Below are 23,283 nucleotides of genomic sequence, written 5' to 3'. Positions count from 1 at the left end.
GACACAATATATGTGAAAGACAAAAAAAAAGAAGAAAAGAAAGAAAGACAATACAAGAGCTTAAAATACTCACACTCTTTGACTTAGTAATTCAATTTCCAGAAATTCATCCATCTATCTACCAAAACCATTAGAGTACACTCCTAAAAGGGCAGGGACTTCGGCTTATTCATCACTGTATCCCCAAAGTAGGCTCCTAAAAGGGCAGGGACTTTGGCTTATTCATCACTGTATCCTCAGAATCTAGGAAGACTAGGAAGGCAGCCTCTCTTAACGGACCTGTGCAGACATGACATACACTAAATACAGCCAGTCACCAGAGAGCCCTCACATGCAACGATGCCGAAGAGCCAAAGGCTAGAGCAACACCACCCTGCCACACCAGAAGAACACCCTGGCTCATGGTAATCCTACAGGAGGGAGAGCACAGACAGGAGTAGGAGACTAGCAGCTGGGCTGAAGCTTAGTGACAGGGCACTAGGGTCTTTGTAGTTCAGGAGACATGGGTTATTCTTTTCCCTGTTTTGCACAGAGGTTAATTGAGACTGCAAGGTTCAGTTTAACCTAACTAACCATTTGGGGTAGTTTTATAGGGATAGCAAGATATAGATAGCACCAGATTCTCCAAGAATGTCATACACAGAAGGTGAGAAAAACCCCATTTTCATTTACCCAAAGGGCTGCAGTTACAAAACCAGTATGAAAAACCAAACCTCACCTCCTATTGTTAGAAAAATATACTAGAGAAGGATGCCCATCTCCTTGAAAAATGTCACTGAAAGCCAAAGAGAGTTGTGAAGATAACAGAACTTCTTATGAGGACTTGCTGAAGGCAGCCCTGGATGCAGGCAGTCATGGCTAATAACAAAATTTAAGAAGCTAGCAGCAAAAACTGCTGCTTGGGTTCTAATTGCTAGGTAGATAAAATAGGTAGGACATCAGTAGGGTATCCTCAGAAAGGGGAAATAAGATCACTTTCTGAGAGTGAATTTGGTCACAATGTGGGTGATTGCAAGATCATGTATAATCTGCATGATAGAGACCAGGTAACCAGGTTATAACCCTTGGACTGGAATATAACCAAAGAATGTCTCAGCAGGAGGCAGGAGCTCTAAACAGATGCTAGCAAAGTGAAAGCCTAGGAGAACATGTTGCAGAAACCCAACATACATAGTCACAGTCAATCCTCAGCTGAATATGTATGTGTCCCTGAGGGTATAAATGCCCTGCCAAAAAGCACATACACTTGTTCCCTCTGGTGACACCGTCAGTGTTTCACTTTTAGTGCTCCAAATGCAGTATTGAGACCTCAATTTAAAAGTCCTTGTTATTTTGTATTAGTATTTCACTACACAAGTAGCCTCTATCCTAAGAAAGGAATCAAATGGGTTCCAAAAAATATTCCTCACATATGGGAATTTGTGCAGAATATGGTTGCAAAGCCTCAGAGGACAGGTTTAGAACATGTTTATCATATGGTATTATTTCTTAAAATGCAGGAGAAGGCTCACTAATTCTCTAGAAATTTTTATGGCAAACATTTTAAAGTTTTGGGGGGCATATATTTTACCGAAAAGATGAAGAGCTCAACTATAAGTGCCAGGTCCGTTCAATTTAAAGGAAAATGTTAAAATGATTATATATATTATATTCATTTGTTATACAGAAAAGGAAAGAAACAGGAATTCTTCATGTAGAGCATAGCATAATTAGCCATCATAGGTTATATATTTACAGCATGCTAGGTATTTGTTTTTATTACATCTAATTATCTTAACTCTCAAAGATAGATTTGATTAATTCCACAGTATGGATTAAAAGTTACTGGAAGTCATCCAGTGGAGCTAGGATTCAAATCCCAGTCTGACTGATTAGACTCCAAAGCCCATAGTATTGCTATTTATACTACAGGAGTCTCAAAATTTTAGGAACATGATACACAATTTTTAGCACTATAAAAAATTTATAACCACATTGTTGCTTACAATATTGAAAAATCAGAAACAACCTGACTAGTAATAAAGGATTGATTCAAAATATGGAACATATATACAATGGATACAGTAACTAAAACTGAAATCTGAGAAGAGTAACAACCTAATAACCACAAATATTTATATAGCACCTCTCAAATTCCAGGCTCCAAGTGTAGCACTTCACCTAAACTATCTTACCAAATCTTCGTAAGAATCCTACAGAGGTGGGTACTTTAAAGAGTCCATCATATATAGGATGAAACAGAAGCTTAGAAAAAACTAGGTATCTTGATCAGTTTCATAAAGTTATTAAATAGGAATCAAACCCACATCTATCTGGTTCATAGTTTGAGCTCTTAAACACTATAGTATCACCTAGAAATTAATTAAGGACATGGGGAAAAAATGAGGTTAAAAAAAAGCAAGTTACAAATCATTATGTATAGTATATTCCCATCTAAATTTTTAAAAACAGTTTTACTGAGATATAACTCACATTACCATAAAATTCACACTTACAAAGTATATAATTTTGTTACAAATAAAGCCCTGGTTTTTAGTATGTTCACAGAATTGTACAACCATCACCATCTTAATTTGAGAACACTGTCATCACCCAAAAAGAAACCCCATGCCCATTATCAGTCACTACCTATTCCTCCTTCCCTTCAATCTCTGACATCTCCTAATCTATCTTCTATCTATGGATTTGCCTATTCTGGACGTTTTATATAAATGGGATCATACAATATGTGGTCTTTTGTGAACGGTTCTTTTCACGTAGTATGTTGAACCACGTATCATCCTTCATTCTTTCTACGACTAAATTATATTCCATTGTATAGATATACCACACTTAGTGTATCTACTCATCAACTGATGGACTTTTGGGTTGTTCTACTTCTGGCCTATTTGGAATAATGCTGCTATGAACATCTGTGTAAATGTTTTTATATAGACATATGTTTCCATTTATCTTGAGTACATAGCTAAAAGTAGGCTCACTGTGTCATATAACACCATGTTTAACATTTTGAGGAACTGCCAGCTATGCTCCAAAGTGGCTGCACCATTTTACATTCCCATCAGCAATATGTAAAGGTACTAATTTCTCCAGATCCTTACTAACCTTGTTATTGTCTGTCTTTTTTTATTTCAGTTATCCTTGCGGATGTGAAAAGGTATCGCATTGTGGTTGGATTTTTAAATATCCACAGTATATGGGTATATGTGCACAGAAAACTGTTTTGAAAGACAGATATGGTAGACTGTCTCTATACCCATGACAGTGGCACTCCAGAAGGGCAGAGATCTTGGTCTGTTTTGTTCACTAAGGTATCTCAAGTGCCTTCAACAATAATGCCTGGCACAGTGTCAACCCTCAATAAACACTGGCTGGATACTTGTATGTATTTTCTAATTTATCCATATTAAAACTGCTTTTTTTAAAAAAAAAAAGAAGAAGAAGATTTTACTATAAAGAGAGAGAGAATGAGTGGGGAGAGGGACAGTGGGAGAGAATCTCAAGCAGACTCCCTGCTAAGCACAGAGCACGTTGCAGGGCTCAATCTCTATGAGATCTCATGGGGGCATAACCCATGAGTTCATGACCTGAGCTGAAATCACAAGTCAGACACTTAAAAATCAACTGAGCTACCCAGGCGGCCCTAAGACTGCTTTTTTAAAAGATTTCAAGTTGTTTTCAAATTTAAACATACGTAAAAGTTGTCCATCTTGACTAGCTATTCAAAACAGAGTATTTTGAAATAAGGAAATTCTCTGGTATGCATTAAAAATCAATCTTACTCCATCTCCTGCAGTCCTTTCTCAAATCTTTAGACAGTTAAGCTATCTGTATATAAAAGAAATGTTAATGACACACCTTTTTCCACTGGGAATGTACAACTAGCGAAGGACCCTTAGAGTACATTTGGTACTTAGGATCTCTAAGTTCTCTCTTACTTTTGTGTCCCATCTCTAGACCAGGGCCAGCTGCCAAAAAGGATCTATAAATTTGGCCTCCAGTTCTATTTACAATAAGGAAAATACCACTCTAAAAATGTCTAACAAACACAGAGATTCAGGAACTATATTTTTTAAAGAAAATAGTTTGAATAAATAAATAAATAAAAATCTTTAAAAAGGGGTGGGGGGCAGCCTGGGTGGCTCAGTGGTTTGGCGCTACCTTTGGCCCAGGGCGTGATCCTGGAGACCCGGGATTGAGTCCCACATCGGGCTCCCTGTGTGGAGCCTGCTTCTCTCTGCCTGTGTCTCTGCCTTTCTCTCTCTCTCTGGTCTCTCATGAATAAATAAATTTTTTAAAATCTTAAAAAAAGAAAAAAAAATCTTAAAAAAAGAAAAAGAAAATAGTTTGAATCACATTTATTTACTTATTTGTTTGTTTAGCTATTTTAAGTTTTATCCCAAAAATGGCAAGTACCATTTTTCAAAGCTAGTCAATTGGAAGAGTATGGGAAAGCTAGCAAGTGAAAAGAAAAAGACAATTTGCTCAGCAGGGAGAGTCTAGACATTCCTTACCTGCTTTACTTGTAGCCCATGACTCCAGATCCTCTCTAGAAGGTCACAAAGGCTGGCAATCAAGGTGTTCTCCTCCACCCCTGTGATGTTCACCTCCCCATGCCCTAGTTCCACAGCCTCTCGGCCCATCTTCTCCACCAGCATTCTCTTGGTCTACAAGGAATCAGTCAGTAGGATTAGATAACCACAGTGAGCAGGATCATATGCAACTGGAGAGGGCTATGGTGACCCACAGAGCACAACTGCTGGGCTGGGAAGGACAAGATGAGTAAGACCAAGAAACATAGAGTATATTTATTCTCCATCATACAGGTCAGGTTATGGTGGAGTGAATTCAGTTAGATAAGATAAGAACACAACAATCACCGTATGACCCTGGACAAGTGATGCCATCACTCTGGATTAATTTTTTGCATTTATGAGATGAAGAGTTGAATAAAACTCTTTGGTCAAAGTCACTTCGACATTATTGTTTAACTGATCTTACCAAACAAACCTTCCAACATTTAAGGCTAGAAATACATCTGAAGTACCTGTCAAAGGATAAAAAACTAAGGACAAATAATTTACCTTTATTTTTTCTTTCAAATTTTTATTTAAATTCAAGTTAGTTCACATATGGTGTAGTATTAGTTTCAGGGGCAGAATTTAGTGATTCATCAGTTGCATATAACACCCAGTACACATCACAAGTGCCCTCCTTAACACCCACCACCCACTTATCCATCCTCCCACCGACTTCCCCTCTACCAACCCTCAATTTGTTCCCTATGGTTAAGACTCTCTTACGGTTTGCCTCTCCCTCTGTCTTTATCTTATTTTTCCTTCCCTTCTCCTATGTTCATCTGTTTTGTTTCTTAAATTCCACACAGGAATAGGAAATCGCATGGTATTTGTCTTTCTGACTTATTCCACTAGCATAATATACTCTAGTTCCATCTGTGTTGTTGCAAATGGCAAGATTTCATTCTTTTTGATGATTAATATCCCATTTGTGTGTATGTGTATATATATATATACACACACACACATACACATATATATACACCACATCTTCTTTGGAATGATTAATATCCCATTTGTATGTGTGTGTGTATATATGACATACATAGCATACACACACACACACACACATATATATATACACACACCACATCTTCTTTATCCATTCATCTGTGGATGGACACTTGGGCTCTTTCCATAATTTGGTTACTGTTGATAGTGCTGTTATAAACAATGGGGTGGGCAGCCTGGGTGGCTCAGCAGTTTAAGCGCCTGCCTTATGCCCAGGGCGTGATCCTGGAGTCCCAGGATCGAGTCCCATGTCAGACTCCCTGCATGGAGCCTGCTCCTCCCTCTGCCTGTGTCTCTGCCTCTATCATGAATAAATAAATAAAATCTTTAAAAAATAAGTAAAAATAAACAATAGGGTGCATGTACCCCTTCAAATCAGTATTTTGTATTCTTTGGATAAATATCCAGTAGTACTATTGCTGGGCCATAGGATAGTTCTATTTTTAACTTGTTGAGGAACCTCCATACTGTTTTCCAAAATGGCTGCACCAGTTTGCATTCCCACCAATTTCTAAGAGGGTTCTCCTTTCTCCACATCCTCACCACCATCTGTTATTTCCTGAGTTGTTTGTTTAAGCCATTCTGACCGGTGGGAGGTGGCATCTCACTGTGGTTTTGATTTGTATTTCCCTGATGCTGAGTGATGTTGAGCATCTTTTCACATGTCTGTTAGCCATTTGTATATCTTCTTTGGAGAAATGTCTCTTCATGTCTTCTGCCCATTTCTTGATTGAATTATTTGTTTTGGAGCATTGAGTTTGAGATGTTCTTTATAGATTTTTGGATACTAGCCCTTTATCTGGCATTTACAAATATCTTCTCTATTCTGTGGGTTGTCCTTTAGCTTTGTTGGTTGTTTCCTTTGCTGTGCATAAGGTTTTTATCTTGAAGTCCCAAGGAGTTTCCAGTTACCAGAACTGTCTCACTCCAAGCCTATGGCTTTTCCACTGAAAATACTACAACGCTTGACTCAGGTACTCTGTTCAGATGTCCTCAGACTGACTCACCCTGACCACTCTAAAATGTCTGTGTTCTTCTCTAGGATTTTGATAGTTTCCTATCCCAGTTAGGTCTTTCATCCATTTATTTTTGTGTATAGTGTAAGAAAGTGGTCCAGTTTCATTCTTCAAATTGCATGTGGCTATCCAATTTCCCAACACCATTTGTTGAAGAAACTGTCTTTTTTTCATTGGATATTCTTTCTTGCTTTGTTGGAGATTACTTGGCCATAGAGTTGAAGGTCCATTTCTGGTTTCTCTATTCTGTTCCATTGATCTATGTGTCTGTTTTTGTACCACTACCATACTGTCTTGATGAGTACAACTTTGTAATATAGCTTGAAGTCTGGGATTCCTATGCTTCACGCTTTGCTCTCCTTTTGACATGACTTTGGCTATTCAGGGTCTTTTCTGGTCCCATACAAATTTTAGAATTGTTTGTTCCGGCTCTGTGAAAAATGCTACTGTTATTTTGATACGGATTACAATGAATGTGTAGATTGCTATGGGAATATAGAAAGTTTAACAATACATGTTCTTCCAATCCATGAGCGTGGAAGATTTTTCCATTTCTTTGTGTCTTCTTTAATTTCTTTCATAAGTGTTCTATAGTTTCCAGAATAATTTCTTTTAAGTAAAAATGTTCAAATTCTTGTTATAAACCAAAAACACACACTGTATAATGATAATTGCAACTTTTATTACTATGTGCGAGGCACTGTATTAAGCATTGTAACTCTATAAGTATTATTATTGTTTCCAACTTACTAATAAGGAAAGAGGTCAGAGGACTTAAAGAACTTGCCAAAATTACTCAGCAAAAAAGTAGCAGATCTGGCCTCTGAATCTAACTCTGCCTGAGTTAGTTCCTTAGAGTCCTTAACCAAGATTTACTTAGGTTATAAATTTCTGACACACAAAAATCTAAAGAGCAAGAAGAAAAATCACCCCTAATTCTGCCTTTCAGAAACAACAATTCTTAATATTTTGGCACATTTTTTCCAGTGTTGTTATTTTTAATGCTTTTATTGTAAAATAGACCTCATATACATGTATTATGGTGTATGTATATATCATATCTATATATCTATATATTACACACACTATTACAACCATCACCCAAGCTAAGAAATAAATCATTGTCCATCCATACCTTTGAAGCACCCTATGTGTCCTCTCTAATAACCTTTCCACTCTGGAAGTGAGCGCTATCTTGACCTACACACAGTAGAACTACAGAAAAGCAAAAAAATGCTTACCACCTAGATTTGCCTTGCTAATAAACAAGGTAGTTTACTTTTGCCTACATGTTTTCTTTTGTGATTTGCTTTTTCACTAAACTTTGTTTGTGAAATTCACACACATTGATAGGTATAACTGTTGTCCATATCCATCACTGTACAGCATTCCATCATATAAATATACAAATTATTTATTAACTCTCTTACTGATTGGTATTTGAGTTGTTTCCTGTTTGGGCATACTACAAAGAATGCTGCTATAAAACTACTTGTATATATCTCGGGGATCACATACAAGGGGTTCTCTAGGGCATCTATCTAGAAAAAGCATTGCATCGATAATGCTACACTGGTTTCCAAAGTGGTCACACTAACTTATATGTCTGAGAGTTCTTGTTGCTCCACATGCTAATCAACATTTAGCAATGCTAGATTGATTATTGTTATTTCTTCAATTCTAATATGTACATTTCTCTGCATATTAACATCTCTGAAATTGGGATGTATTTCATAGTCTTTGTTGACCAGATAGTAGACACAAGAAGTTGTCCCTGCCAGGCATACATCTCAAGACTGGAGAATAAATGTCAGCAGCTTGGAAACCAAATCTCAGAAATAACAGAGAAGGTTTCTTTAAAGAAAGGCACAACCACAATGTTCTTGATGGCAGAAAAGAAAAACATTGTGTGGAAAATAACAGGGACACCTGGGTGGCTTAGCATTTGAGCATCTGCCTTCGGCTCAGGGCGTGGCCAAGATCTGGGATTGAGTCCCACATCGGGCTCTCCTTGCAGGGAGCCTACTTCTCCCTCTACCTATGTCTCTGCCTCTATCTGTCATAAATAAATAAATAAATAAAATCTTTAAAAAATAATAAATACTAATGACTCAGAGTGAGCTGATAGAAGTTGTTTTTTAAACCCCTGAATTCAAAATATCAGTATTGATATATCCATCTAATTTATAACTGTAATAATTTCTTCTGTAAAAGAAAGTATATTTGATTTCATCCTCTAAATGACAACTTACAAATTGAAAAATTCAGGAGAATCTATTTTTTTTTTCCATTGGTGAATAAATAGGATGTAGTAGAAATCAAGTTAATTGAATTGTCCTAAAAGGTATGGTATACTAATTTGGTTGAAAGGCTATAATTTTTCTTAGAAATTACATTCATAACTAAAACATTAAAAATTAAGAATGGCTATATTTTGGAGGTATCTGGGTGGCTCAGTTGGTTAAGTGCCTAACTCTTGGTTTTGGCTCAGGTATGATCTCCCAGTCAAAGCCCAACATGGCGCTCCCCTCAACGGGGAGTCTGCTTCCCCCTGCCCCTCCCCCTGCTGGTGTGTGCAGGGCACACATGCACACGCGCGCGTGCGCACACACACACACACTCTCACTCTCTCTCATAAATAAATAAATCTTTAAAAATATATATAATGGCTATATTTTGATCCAACAATCGTACTTCTGAGTATATATCTAAAAGAACTGAAATCAATCTCAAAGAGCTATCTGTACCTCATCATTACCCCATTATTCACATCAGCCAAGATACAGAAACAATTCAAATGTTCATCAACAGATAAATAAACAAAATGTGGTATAGATATACAATAGAATATTACACAAAAGAATATTATTCGGCCTTTAGAAAGAAAGAAATCCTACCATTTGCAGCAACATGAACCAGAAGAACATTATACTAAGTGAAATAAGCCAGTCACAAAAGGACAAATACTACACAATTCCACTTACATGAAGTATCTAAAATAGTCAAACTCACAGAAGCAAACAGAATGGTAATTGTCAGGGGAAGGGAAAAGTAGGAAAGGGAATTGTTGCTCTGTAGGTGTAAAGTTTCAGTACGTAAGATGAGTAGTTTTAGAGGACCGCTGATCAACGTAGCACCTATTATTTTTATTTTAATTCCAAAATAGTTAACATACAGTTATATTAGTATCAGGTGTACAATACAGTGATTCAACAATTGTATACATTACTCAGTGCTCATCCCAATAAGTATGTTTTTATTTTTTTTATTTTTTTTTAAGTATGTTCTTTTTAATCTTCCTTCAACTACTTCACCCATCCCTCTACTCTCTTCCCGTTAACCACCATTTTGTTCACTATAGTTAATACATATATTTTATCTAATATGCTCACTATAATATATATATTATATATAATAATAATATATATAGTTAGCCTATTTTTTGGTTTGTCTTTTTTTCTTTGTTTCTCTCTCTCTTAAGTTCAACATACTATTGAAATCATGGTATCTGGGGCGCCTGGGTGGCTCAGTGGTTTAGCGCCACCTTCAGCTCAGGTTGTGATCCTGGAGTCCCAGGATCCAGTCCCACATCAGGCTGGATGAATAAATCATGAATAAATAAATAAAATATATTAAAAAAAAAAAAGAAAGAAATCATGGTATCTGTCTTTCTCTAACTTATTTCACTTAGCATTATACCCTCTAGATCTATCATGTCACAAATAAGATTTCATTCTTTCTTCTAATATTCTTATACATATACACCACTTCTTTATTCATCAATCAGTGGACACTTAGGCTGCTTCCATAATTTGGCTATCATAAATAATGCTACTATATAAACACAGGGGTGCATATATCTTTTGGAACTGTATTTTTGTATTCTTTGAGTAAATACCAAGTAGTACAATTGCTAGAACATAGGGTTGTTTTAATTTTTTGAGGAATCTGCATACAATTTTACACGATGGCTGTACCAGTTTGCATTCTCACCAACAGTGCACAAGGATTCCTTTTCTTCCTTGTTAACATCTGTTTCTTGTGTTTTTTATTTTAGCCATTCTGACAGGTTTGAGGTGATATATCATTATGGTTTTGATTTGCATTTCACTGATGATGACTGGTATTGAGCATTTTTTTCATGTATGTGTTGGCCAGCTCTATGTCTCCTTTGAAGAAATGTCTGCTCATGTCTTCCGCCCATTTTTAATTGTATTATTTGTTTTACTGGTTTTAAGTTGTATAAATTCTTCACATATTTTGGATACAAGCCCTTTATTAGATATGTCATTTGCAAATACCTTCTCCCATTCAGTAGGTTGCCTGTTAGTTTTGTTAATTATTTCCTATGCTGTGCAGAAGTTTTCGTTTTGATGTAGTCCCAAAGTTTTTTTTGCTTTTGTTCACCTTGCTCAAGAGACATATCTAGAGAGATGTTGCTGTGGCTGAGGTCAGAGAAATTATGGCCTGTAATCTCTTATGGAATTTTTATGGATCTCAGGGGTGCCTGGGTGGCTCAGTCGGTTAAGCACCTATCTTCAGCTCAGTTCATGATCCCAAGGTCCTGGGATGGAACCCCAAATGGGGGTGGGGGGGGTGAGGAGGGGTCCCTGCTCAGCAGGGAATCTGCCTTTCCCTCAGCTCATGCTCATTCTTGCTCTAAGAAATAAATAAAATTTTTGAGAGAGAGAGAGAGAGAGAATAAGTCTCATGTTAAGTGTACTTACTATAAAAACAAACCAAGCCCACAGAGTAACACAGGGAAATTTTTGAAAATGATAGATATGTTTAGCATCTTGATTGTGGTGATAGTATTATGGGTGTATGCCTATGTCCAAACTTGTCAAAATGTGTACATTAAAATATGTGCGTAGGGGCACATGGGTAGCTCAGTTGCCTAAGCTACCGACTCTTGATCTCAGCTCAGATCTTGATCTCAAGGTCATGCATTGGTATGGAACCTACTTAAAACATATATATGTATGCACTTTTTGTATATCAAGTATACCTCAATAAAGCTTAAAAACAGGGACACCTGGGTAGCTCAGCAGTTGAGTGTCTGCCTTTGGCTCAGATCCGAGATTCTGGGATCTGGGATCGAGTCCCACATAGGGCTCCCCACAGGGAGCCTGCTTCTTCCTCTGCCTGTGTCTCTGTCTCGCTCTGTGTGTCTTCCATGAATAAATACGTAACAATAAAAAAAAAATAAAGCTTAAAAACATTACTGTCTGTAGAATTGAGAAAAACATCCCAACAATAAGCTTAAACTATGGGGCAGCCTGGGTGGCTCAGCGATTTAGCGCTGCCTTCAGCCCAGGGCCTGATCCTGGAGACCTGGGATCGAGTCCCACGTTGGGCTCCTTGCAAGGAGCCTGTTTCTCCCTCTGCCTATGTCTCTGCCCCTCTCTCTCTCTCTCTCTGTGTGTCTCATGAATAAATAAGTAAAATCTTTAAAAATATAGTAGGCACCCAGTAAATTCTTGTGTCTAGATAATGAGATCACTGCTATCAGATTAAAACAGAAGCAAAAACATTTTCATGTGTGTAAGACTAATCTGTTGAAGACAACTGAACTATAAGGATTTCATATAAGTAATGTAAGATGTTTAAAGCTGAAAACTACATCCACCTCTCAGTTTTAAAGAATACATATTATGTTAATATCAAGCAAAGTATGCTTGCTCTCTGGCAATGGTATATTTATTCAAAACAACAAGATCTTAAAATCAATACTATCCCATTATATTAACAGTATTTTTAAAACCAAGAAAGAGTGGTCAGAGCCCAGATATGGTCTCCCCGTGACCGCCAAGGGAAAGAACATACATACACAAGCAACCATGGCTCACCTTGTTGCGGCATTCCTTCAGCAGGCCCTCTACAAACTTCCAGTTGGTTTGAGCAATCACTGATGGGGAGAGGTTGGAGAGTTTGGGTTGGCGGATGGTACTGCCCATATTCCTGGCTTCCTGGATGTACTTCTACATCAGAGAAAAATCAAAGGTTTTTTGGGTCCATGCACACAAACTGCAGGTGTCCAGTACTAATAAGAGCCTGAAGAGGTCAATACTATCATCCCACATTTTCTTATGCCTCTTTCCTATGCTCACAGTTGGAGTGGGGAGGGTTTTAAATTCTTGCAGCAAAGACAAAAAAACTAAGAAAATATGATGATTTTTCTCTGATGTAAGTAAGGCATACTATGAGTACTGTAATTACCTTTGCTTTAATAATACAAGAGGTAAAGAACACATAGCTAACACAAAGCTAATAACACATGGCTGCAGCATGTATACAGCTCAATGTATAAACCCACTCAAATTTCAGAATATTACTGAGAAACTAATTTTCTACCACAAGCTGCAAGGAGTTTAACTCCTCTGCCCATATCAAAGATAGATACCTACCCTTTCTATCATAAAGTATAGCCTTGCTAAATTAGGGTCTGGAAAATAATAGTGCACATTCAAAACAACTGCATTTTCTGTTTTTCTACAATGTGCTGTTAAATATACTATTTAACACAGAGCTCACATCAATTCAGTGAACTACACACTGACATCCTCTCAGAATCAGAAGTTCGCAACCAGTATTTTTACCCTAGACTTTATTCCAGGAATACAATTCTGTCCTTTATATCTTCTGGTCCCTCAATCTGCCCCCACTACCAACTCCCAAGTTTAGGCTTCAATTCCTTCACCTGGATTACTGCTACCTGACTCCTAGTTTGTTACCTACCTCCTATACCTCCTTACTACAAAGTATTCTGTCAGCAGCCTCCATTACACAACAACTACCAAGCATTTGATCCTTCATTTCTTCTACTTGAATGCTCTTCTTTGTCTCTCATCATCCCATCATCCTCCAAGGCTTAAAGAGATGATGGTTCCATCACTCTTGTTTGAATACTACTCCAGGTAGAACTGACTTCTGATTTCTCTAATCAGAGATCAAACATTGGCTTGCTTTTCATATGGCCCTTTCAAAACACTATCCTACTGAAATTATTTGTGTATCTGACTTTATTTCCTTAATAAACTGATATCCCTTGAGGACAAGCCTGCCTCCTTGTCATCTTTATATTTCGAAGTATTTACTACAGTGATCTGACCAAGAAAACATGCTCAATAAACACTGTTGAAAGAAGTAATATGGAGGTGAGGTGGATGACCCAGGGGAGACTTATAAAATAATACCAAAATCCCAAATCCCTTATGCTCACCTTCACAAAAACTCTGGAACCCAATCATATCCTATAAATCAGAGGTTAAAAATTCATAACCAGGGCACCTGGGTGGCTCATTGGTTGAGTGTCTGCCTTTGGATTAGGTTGTGATCCTGGGGTCCTAGGATTGAGTCCTGCATCAGGCTCCTTATAGGGAGCCTGCTTCTCCCTCTGCCTATGTCTCTGCTTCTCTGTCTTTCTCATGAATAAATAAAATCTTTAAAAAAAATTCATAACCATACCTTGCAACTCTTATTTCTTTAAAAACAGCAAAGACAAAATGGCATTTATTTTCCCATTCACTGAGATGTCAGATACATACGAAAATAATATGCTTTAACAGATTTTTAAATGTACCAAATGTAAACTGCAGGTCTTTTCTCAAAGAGAAGTTCTTGAAATGGGTTTCTGAAGGTGAAGCTCCATTTTCACAACTTCTCTGGAATTAAATAAGGTAGGGTCTCCATCCAGAGGTTTAGAACTAGAAACTTTACTGGGAACAAGTTATAGTAGAGCTAAGAAACTCAGCTGGTAAACTCAGGGGGTCAATTCAGGAGTCCCTAACCCCTAGGCACCTGATTATAACATTCCTCTCTTTTGCTCTTCTAAGCAAAAAAGTCAAGATTATGTTTTAAATTAAAATACATAAAAAAACAGAAGAAAAGTCCTCCACCATCTAGTTTCAGAGATTCACAGTATTAACCCAAGTTTATCTTTTCTTCCTTCTCCAACAGAATTAACTTCTTTATTACAATACTATACCCAAAATAAGCCTCACAAATTATAAAGTAATTCTCCCAAATTTCAGAATCTTATTTTCTGAGGTTCCTGTCATACTCCCCAGAAAGCATCGTGCAAGACTGAGTACTGAAAGGACAGTGAAAGGCTCTCTTCTTAAGCACAGAGATCATTCCTGATGGGGCTGCAAACAGTGTGGCTCAGGGAGAGGACTTACCTGGTTAGTAGCCAGCTGTCACTTGCAGAACATCATACATCCTGGATTTGTCATAACCAAGGCCCAGGATCAGGTATGAGGAACTAACCCTAGTATTAACCCTTCTTTATGGGGAAAGGTTATTGCTAAGACATTTGAATTAGACCAGAGGCCAAGGGAATGGGAAAGAGAAAGAGAGTGTAGAATAGTCATAGTGTCACTGTCACTCTTAAGGTTTCTTACCTCTCTCTGGTCATTATCTAAACGCAGGTGTTCTGTGTGCTGCTTCTGCCGATCTTTCCGCCTCCACTGGGCAGGAGCATTCCTTTTTGTCCACCTGGCAGAATCCAAGCAGGCAAATTATGAACATCATGCTAAGAAAGTAAGGTCAAGTTACTGATAGGAGAGAACTTGAAAATCTAGGGAACAACACTGGGCATGGGAAAATCACCAAAAAGTCACCAGAGATAGTTCAGAGACCTTGAGGAAAAGGAGCTTAAGAGATCAGTGACTGGGCAAGAAAAACTCCCCAGGGAACACAGATCTATCTCTCTTAAGGCACGTACCAAAAACCTCACATGCAGATCCAAAACTATACTCGTTCAACACTGTCTGGGCTTTGATATACTCATCTCCAAAATAACTACAAAAGAGCAACCCTGCTAAAGTATCTACTTTTAGTTCAGTCTCCAATTATTTCAGTTACCACTTACTGAAGACACGATGCTAGGTATGGTATGGGATTTAGTCGAAAGATGATTGTAACCTATCTACAGTCTAGCTTTTCACAGCTTCTGGGCATGTGGAGCTATCCCAATTTGCAGAGTAGAGACAGGCACTAGTCATCTTTGTCACCTGTTTTCCTGTTCAAACAAGTGAACAACCTGGACAGTCTGGGTCTTTTCCATATTTGCTTTACAAAATTCCAGGGATCGTCTATCAGCTCAGACCTAGATACTGGATAACTCTCATCACCTGGTTAAGGAGCTGGATCCTTGGGGTTGACTCACTTGTTGCTGGCTGGCCCAGTGGAGAGTACATCAGACTGCAACTTAGGGAAAAAGCCCGGCTCATACTTCCCTTGTCCAATCTTCATATCAAGTAAATGGGGATGAATCGCAGTATGGTCGATTTTTGCCAGACGCAGTTCAATTGCTTTCTCTGGATGAGAACAACAACAAAAATAAGTCAAATATTTTTTTAAATTTTAAAAAATATACCATATTCTAAGCTGTAAAGTAAGTCTCAATACATTTAAGATCATGTGAATCATAAAAAGTACGTCCTCTGACCACAATAATCAATAATAACATCTTAAAACTAAATAAATACACTTCTATGTAAAACTCATGGCTAAAAAAAAATCAGAAAGTATTTTTAAACTGAATAAAGATGAAACACAAAATATCAGCATGTCATTAAAATATTACTCGAAAGGATATTTACAGCACTAAATGCCTATTTTTGACAAAGGTCTCAAACCAATGACCTCAGCTTCCACCTAAAGAAACCAGAAAAAGACGAAGAAATTAAATCCAGAGTAAATACAAGAAAGGAAATAATAAAGGCCAGAGTAAAATCAATGAAATCAGAGAAAATTAATAAATCAAAACACTGGTTCTTTCAGAAGATCAGGAACACTAATTTTAAAAAAGTCTGGTCAGGATAAAAAAGCAGACAAATTAACAGTATCAGGGATGATAGAGGTGACATTGCTACAGATTCTTCAGATATTAATAATGGAATATTATAAATAATTTAATGCCAATAAATTTAAAAGTAGGTTAAGGGGTAGCCCGGGTGGCTCAGCAGCTTAGCGCTGCCTTCAGCCCAGGCTGTGATCCTAGAGACCCGGGATCGAGTCCCACATCGGGCTCCCTGCATGGAGCCTGCTTCTCCCTCTGCCTGTGTCTCTGCCTCTGTCTCTCTGTGTCTCATGAATAAATAAGTAAAATCTTTAAAAAAATAAAAATATGGGGATCCCTGGGTGGCTCAGGGGTTTAGCTGCTGACTTTGGACCAGGGTATGATTCTGGAGTCCTGGGATTGAGTCCCACATCAGGCTCCCAGCATGGAACCTGCTTTTCCCTCTGCCTGTGTCTCTGCCTCTCTCTCTCTCTCTCTCTGTCTCCCATGAATAAATAAAATCTTTTAAAAAAATAAATAAAAATAAAAAATAAAATAAAAATAGGTTAAATGCAGAAACTCCTTGAAAAACACAAATTGTGAAAGCTCATTCAAGAAATAGATAATATAAATAGCCCTATATCTATTTTTAAAATTGAATCTGTAGTTTATTTTTTAATTTTTTCAGGTAGGCTCCGTACCCAATGTGGGGCTTGAATTCACAACCTTGAGAGGAAGAGTTGCTTGCTCTACCAACAGAGCCAGCCAGGTGCCCCTGAATCTGTAGTTTTAAACCTTCCCATAGGGCAGCCCGGGTGGCTCAACAGTTTAGCGCTGCCTTTAGCCCAGGGTCTGATCCTGGAGACCCGGGATCGAGTCCCACGTCCGGCTCCCTGCATGGAGCCTGCTTCTCCCTCTGCCTGTGTCTCTGCCTCTCTCTCTTTCTCTGTGTCTCTCATGAATAAATAAATAAAATATTTAAAAAATAAAAAAATAAAAAATAAAAATAAAACCTTCCCATAAAAAACTCCAGGCCCAGTGATGCCTGGGTGGTTCAGTGGTTAGGTGTCTGCCTTGAGCCTAGGGAGTGATCACAGTCTGGGGATTGAGTCCCGCATCACGCTGCCTGCAGGGAGCCTGTTTCTCCCTCTGCTTGTGTCTCTGCCTCCCTCTCTATGTCTCTGATGAAAAAATAAATAAAATCTTAAAAAATAAACAAACAAAAAACTCCAGGCCCAGATGGCTTCACTGATGAATTTGCCAAACCCGTAGAGGTCTCCCAGGAAACTGAAGAGGAGAGAATTTTTGCCAACTTATTGGCTTTATTTATTCTTATATATTCTAATATATTAATTACTTATTTATTTATTCATTCATCCATTCATTCTTATCCTGATACCAAATTAGACCAAAGGAAAAAAGAAATTAGACCAAGATATTACCAAAAACAACTATGAACCAATATCCCTCATGAACATACATGTAAAAATTCTAAACTAAATTTTAGTAAACCCAATCCAATAATATGTAAAAAGGATAATACATCATGACCAAGTACAGTTTATTTCAGGAATGCAAGTTGAGTTACACATTCAAAAATCAATGAATGTCATTCACCAAATTAAAAAACTAAATTTAATAACCATATAATTACCTCAATAGATGCAGAAGAAGCATCTGACAAAACAAAACATTCACTTCTGATAAAAACTCTCAGTAAACTAGTAACAGAAACAAACATTCATCTATTAAAAGATATCCACTGAGGGGCACCTGGGTGGCTCAGTTGGTTGAGCATCCAACTGTTGATTTCAGTGCAGGTCATGATCTCAAGGTAGTGAGATTGAGCCCCATGTCAAGCTCTGAGCTCAGTGGGGAGTTGGCTTGAGATTCTCTCTCTCCCTGCTAAGGGCTTGTGCACTCTCTCTCTAAATAAATAAATCTTAAAAAAAATTATATCCAATGAAAAACCCATCATACTTAATGGTGAATGTTTTCCCCTAAAATCAGGACTAAGACAACAATGTCCACTATCACCATGTCTATTTGACACTATAGTAAAGATTCTAGCCAGTGCAACACAGCAAGATAAAGAAAATAAAAGGCATCTGGATTGGAAAGGAAAAAGTAAAACTATAATTATTTACAAGTAATATGATTACCTATGTAGAAAAATCTGCTAGAATGTACAAAAAACTACTAGAAATAATAATATGGTTGCAGGGCACATATCAATATACAGAACTCTACTGTATTTCTATATCTTAGCAAAGAACAATCAGAAATTAAAATTTTAAAATACCATTTATAATAACACCAAAAAATATGAAATACCTAAAGGATAAATCTGACAAAAGACATGTAAAACTTGCACACTGAAAACTACATAACTCTGAGAGAAATTAAAGAAGACCTAAATAAATGGAGAAATATGCCACCCCATGGATGAGAGAACTCAGTAATGTTAAGGTGTCAAATCTCTCTAAATTGATCTATGGATTCAAGGCAATTTCAATCAAAATCTCTAAAGTTTATTTGTGAAAACTGATAAGCTGATCATATATATATAACAAAGAACCCAGAATAGTCAAAGCAACTTTGAAAAAGAATAAAGTTGGAGGACTAACATTACCTAACTTCAAGATTTCATACAAAACTACAGTAATCCAGACAGTGTGGTACTGATGTAAATATAGACTAAAAGATTAATGAAACAAAACACAGAATCTAGAAATAGACTCACACGTATATAGAGCAATATTTTAACAAAGGTTAGAAGACAATTCACTGGAGAAAGGGCTAGTTATTTCAACATATGACACTGGAACAAGTAGATATCCACATGGAAAAAACGAACTTAGATTCTTAGCTTACGCATCTATAAAAATTGAAATGGATCATAGACTTAAATATAAAGCCTGACTATATAAAACTTTTAGAAAGAATTATAGAGAAAAAAAAATCTATGACCTTGGTTAGGGCAAAAATTTCTTACATATAATACCAAAAGTATAACCTGTTTTTTTCCTAGAGATTTTACTTTTTAAGTAATCTCTACACCCAACATGGGGCTCAAACTCACAACCCTGAGACCAAGAGTCTCCTGCTCTACCAACTAAGCCAGCAAGTATCCCAATTTTTAAAAAATATTTTATTCATTTATTCATGAAAGACTGAGAGAGTGAGGCAGAGACACAGGCAGAGGGAGAAGCCAGCCCCTTGCAGGGAGCCCAATGCAGGACTGGATCCCAGCATCCCAGATCACGACCTGAGCCAAAGGCAGACGCTCAACCACTGAACCACCCAGGCGTCCCGTCCCACCCCATTTTTTTTTTTAAAGATTTGATCCATTTTTTGAAAACTGATAAATCAGGCCTCATCAAAAATTTTTTTAAAGATTTTATTTATTTATTAATGAGAGACCCAGAGAGAGAGAGAGAGAGAGAGAGAGAGAAGCAGAGACACAGGCAGAGGGAGAAGCAGGCTCCATGCAGGGAGCCCAACGTGGGACTCAATCCCAGGTCTCCAGGATCAGGCCTTGGGCTGAAGGCGGCGCTAAACCACTGAGCCACCTGGGCTGTCCTCATCAAAATTTAAAACATTGTTCTTTAAAAATCACTGTTAAGAGAACAAAAAGACAAGCCACAGAGTAAGGCAATATATGCAAATCATCTGTCTGATAAAGGACTTGTAACCAGAATATATAAACAACTTTTAAAACTCAATAAAAAGAAAACAAACAAGCCCAAAAGAGGGGAGAGGGAAGACACTTCACCAGAAAAGATGAAATGACGAATGGCAAATGAGCGAGGGAAAAATGTTCAACACCATTAGTCATCAGGGACACCCAAATCAAAAATACAATGAGATATTACTACAAACCTATTAGAATAGCTAAAATTGAAAAGACTGACCATACCAAATGTTGGCAACAAGGTAGAGGAACTGTAACTCATACTCTGCTAACAGGAATATAAAATTACAACCAAACACTGTGAAAGACAATTTGTGAGTTTCTTTAAAAAAGTCAACATACAAATATCACATGATCCAGGCCTTCCATTTCTAGGTATTTATACAAGGGAAAGGAAAACATGTAAACAAATGTTCATAGCCCAAATGCCCACCAACAGGTAAATAAATTGCAGCAATATCTATACAATGGAATACTACTCAGCAATAAAGGGAACATGAATGAACCTCAAAATAATGATGCGGAGTAAAAGAAGCCAGACAAAAAGGAAAAGGAAAAGGAAAAGAAAAAGAGAAAAGAAAATACAGTGTGATTCCATTTATATAAAATTCTAGAAAATAACACATATCATAGCACTGGTTGCCTCAGCATTTGGGGGGAGGATGGGGACGGGACAGGATGGAGGTATTACAAAAGGCCATGAGGAAACTTCTGAAAATAATGAATGTATTTGCTTGTTCTTGATGTAAATGTATACATATACCAAAACTTTAAGTATGTGCAGTTTTCTTACATCAATTATACTTCAAAAAATATTTTTAAATATTTTGAGAGAGACAGATGGACAGAAAGAGCACAAGCCAGAGGAGGGGCAAGCTGACTTCTCCGCTGAGCAGGGAGCCCAACATTGGGCTCAATCCCAAGACCACGAGATCACAACCTGAGCCAAAGTTTTCAAAAATTTTAAAGAATAAGGCAGGTCCCCACCTGGGACTACAGTGAGCCCTGAAGGGTTCTTATCTTAGACCAATCTGTGGGAGCCTGCCTGCAAGTTGAGAGGAGAAACAGGCTCATGTGCACTTTGCTTCTCAGAGCACCTCCTGCCCTCATGTTTGCAGCACCTCTAGGTTGGTGTGGATCATGAGCCAAGCCGGCCAATTAAAAAAAAAAAAAAAAAAAGGAGTAAGAACCAAAAAAGCTGGTAACTCTCCTGGTATTTCCTAGTCATATAAAAATATCTCAGCCTTTGGGACTTGATGTTATCCTAGGTCAAGTTACCTTCTCTCTTTGGGCCTCCCTCACTTCCTCCCAATCTTACTCTCATTCAGAGAATTTATTCAGTGTCTAAAATGTGCCAGAGGGCAGCCCGAGTGCCTCAGCAGTTTAGCACCGCCTTCAGCCCAGGGCGCCTTCAGCCCAGGGCGTGATCCTGGAGATCCGGGATTGAGTCCCACGTTGGGCTCCCTGCATGGAGCCTGCTTCTGCCTGTGTCTCTGCCTCTCTCTCTCTGTGTCTCTCTCATGAATAAATAAATAAAATCTTAAAAAATAAAAAAATAAAATGTGCCAGGTGCTATTCTAGGCCTTGCAGATACAATGGTGAATCAAAAAAACACCTTTATCTATAAAATTAGTCAGTGAGAACTGATTGCCATCAAGATCCCCTTTAAATGCAGCATTTTTAAGGATCTCCAAAAAGATCCTTTTAGTTCTGTTTTTACCATTTTCCAAACAGGTTGCTTCAAGAAGCTGAGGTGTGAGATGGGGTGAGGTGACTAAACTAGTCCTCCAGGCCAGGGATCTGAGGCCAGTGGCAAAAACTCTACTCTAGCATATTTGGAGTACATCTCTCAGGAGCATACCTAAAATACTGCCATTATTCCTAGGAGCAAAGCACAGAGTTGCCAAGGGGTCTGTGACCCATTTTCCTAAAAATGAGTCGTACAAAGGAGGACCCATTAGAACACGTGCCCTGGCCACAACTGAGACCAGAGTAATTCAAATCAGCATGCTGCAGTGTTTGGCTTTCAACAAATGGATTATAGATGGGCTGAGAATTGATTGCCTAGACCCTTGTGGCTGATGCGCAAGGCCTCAAGTGACTAGAGCTTCTTGCTTTATAGCCTCTTGCTATAAGCAAATCCTTCCCTTTATTCCAGTGAATCATATACACAATTTTCAAATGCAGCACAACATGAAAAGATTGGGAAGTCCTGATTTAAACTGATGGCTTGGGAGATGTTTCTGTAAACTGACCCTCTTTAAAAAAAAAATCTCTGTCAAACTTCCTAGAACCAAAATATTAGGCAGGGTTAAGGAATACGAAGCCTGATGTGTTCCAGGAGCCAATAATAACTATGTTAGAGTAATCCACTTACATAAGCAACATGTCCTAAAGCCTTAACCAAGAGGACTGTCATCTTAATAAAGGCCTGGAATAAGAGCTAAAAGGTAAAGATAGACAGCTAGAGAATATGATTTTGATGAAGACTGGACTTTGTCCAAATTGTCACCAATTTTGGGGTGCCTGGGTGGCTAAGTAAGGTAACTTCGACTCTTCATTTCGGCTCAGGTCATGATCTCAGGGTCATGAGACTGAGCTCCACATTGGGCTCCATGCTCAGTGCAGAGTCAGCTTGCAATTCTTTTTCTCTCCCACTCCCTCTCCTTCTGCTCTTCCCCAGGATCTTGTGCACACACACACACACACACTCACCCTCTCTAAGATAAATAAAATCTAAAAAAAAAAAAAAAAAAAAAAAAATGTCACCAGTTTCATCTTCAAAACCTAGAAAAATACGTGGTACATTCATTCACCCAGTAAATATTTGTTGATACACTTACCAATTGAGCATATAACAGATATTATACTATTTAGTAAATGAATGAACAAAATATACAAACAGGCTAAAAGAAGGACACTGAACAACCCACAAGGAAGTAATCACACTACTTAATCTGACACCTTAAATGAGACTATTCTCTAGCTAAACTGACACAGTCTGCAAACAAAAAGGTGTTTTCAATCATGCATGTAGGAAACAACTTTTAACATCTATGCACTAGGCCAATGCTAGCAGACTGAGGGCAAGAAACTGAATAGTCTCTGCTCTTAAACTGTTCTCTAATAATGACAGTGCAAACAAATAGAGATTATAGAGAAGACACAAGGACAAAGCACCACAGGAGCAGAGCAAAGCAC

The 23,283-nt window shown here is 37.8% G+C and overlaps 1 protein-coding gene across 3 annotated transcripts in view; it reads right to left on the bottom strand.

Annotated features, from left to right (window-relative positions):
* The window catches only part of DENND5A (DENN domain containing 5A), a 107,752-nt gene that overhangs the window by 16,009 nt on the left and 68,460 nt on the right, over positions 1-23,283 (bottom strand). For all 3 annotated transcript variants that reach the window (XM_077866539.1, XM_077866536.1, XM_077866537.1), the window contains 4 exons: positions 15,774-15,924; positions 15,007-15,100; positions 12,454-12,585; positions 4,515-4,667 (listed from right to left, as the gene is read on the bottom strand). In XM_077866539.1, coding sequence (XP_077722665.1) covers positions 4,515-4,667; positions 12,454-12,585; positions 15,007-15,100; positions 15,774-15,924 — 530 coding nt within the window. The remainder of the gene's footprint in view (positions 1-4,514; positions 4,668-12,453; positions 12,586-15,006; positions 15,101-15,773; positions 15,925-23,283) is intronic.

The sequence above is a fragment of the Canis aureus genome, chromosome 23 (genome assembly GCF_053574225.1).
Source record: "Canis aureus isolate CA01 chromosome 23, VMU_Caureus_v.1.0, whole genome shotgun sequence".
In the NCBI taxonomy this organism is placed as follows: domain Eukaryota; kingdom Metazoa; phylum Chordata; class Mammalia; order Carnivora; family Canidae; genus Canis; species Canis aureus.
The sequence above is the reverse complement of the archived record's forward strand: the minus strand, read 5'-3'. Positions and strand labels throughout refer to the sequence as shown.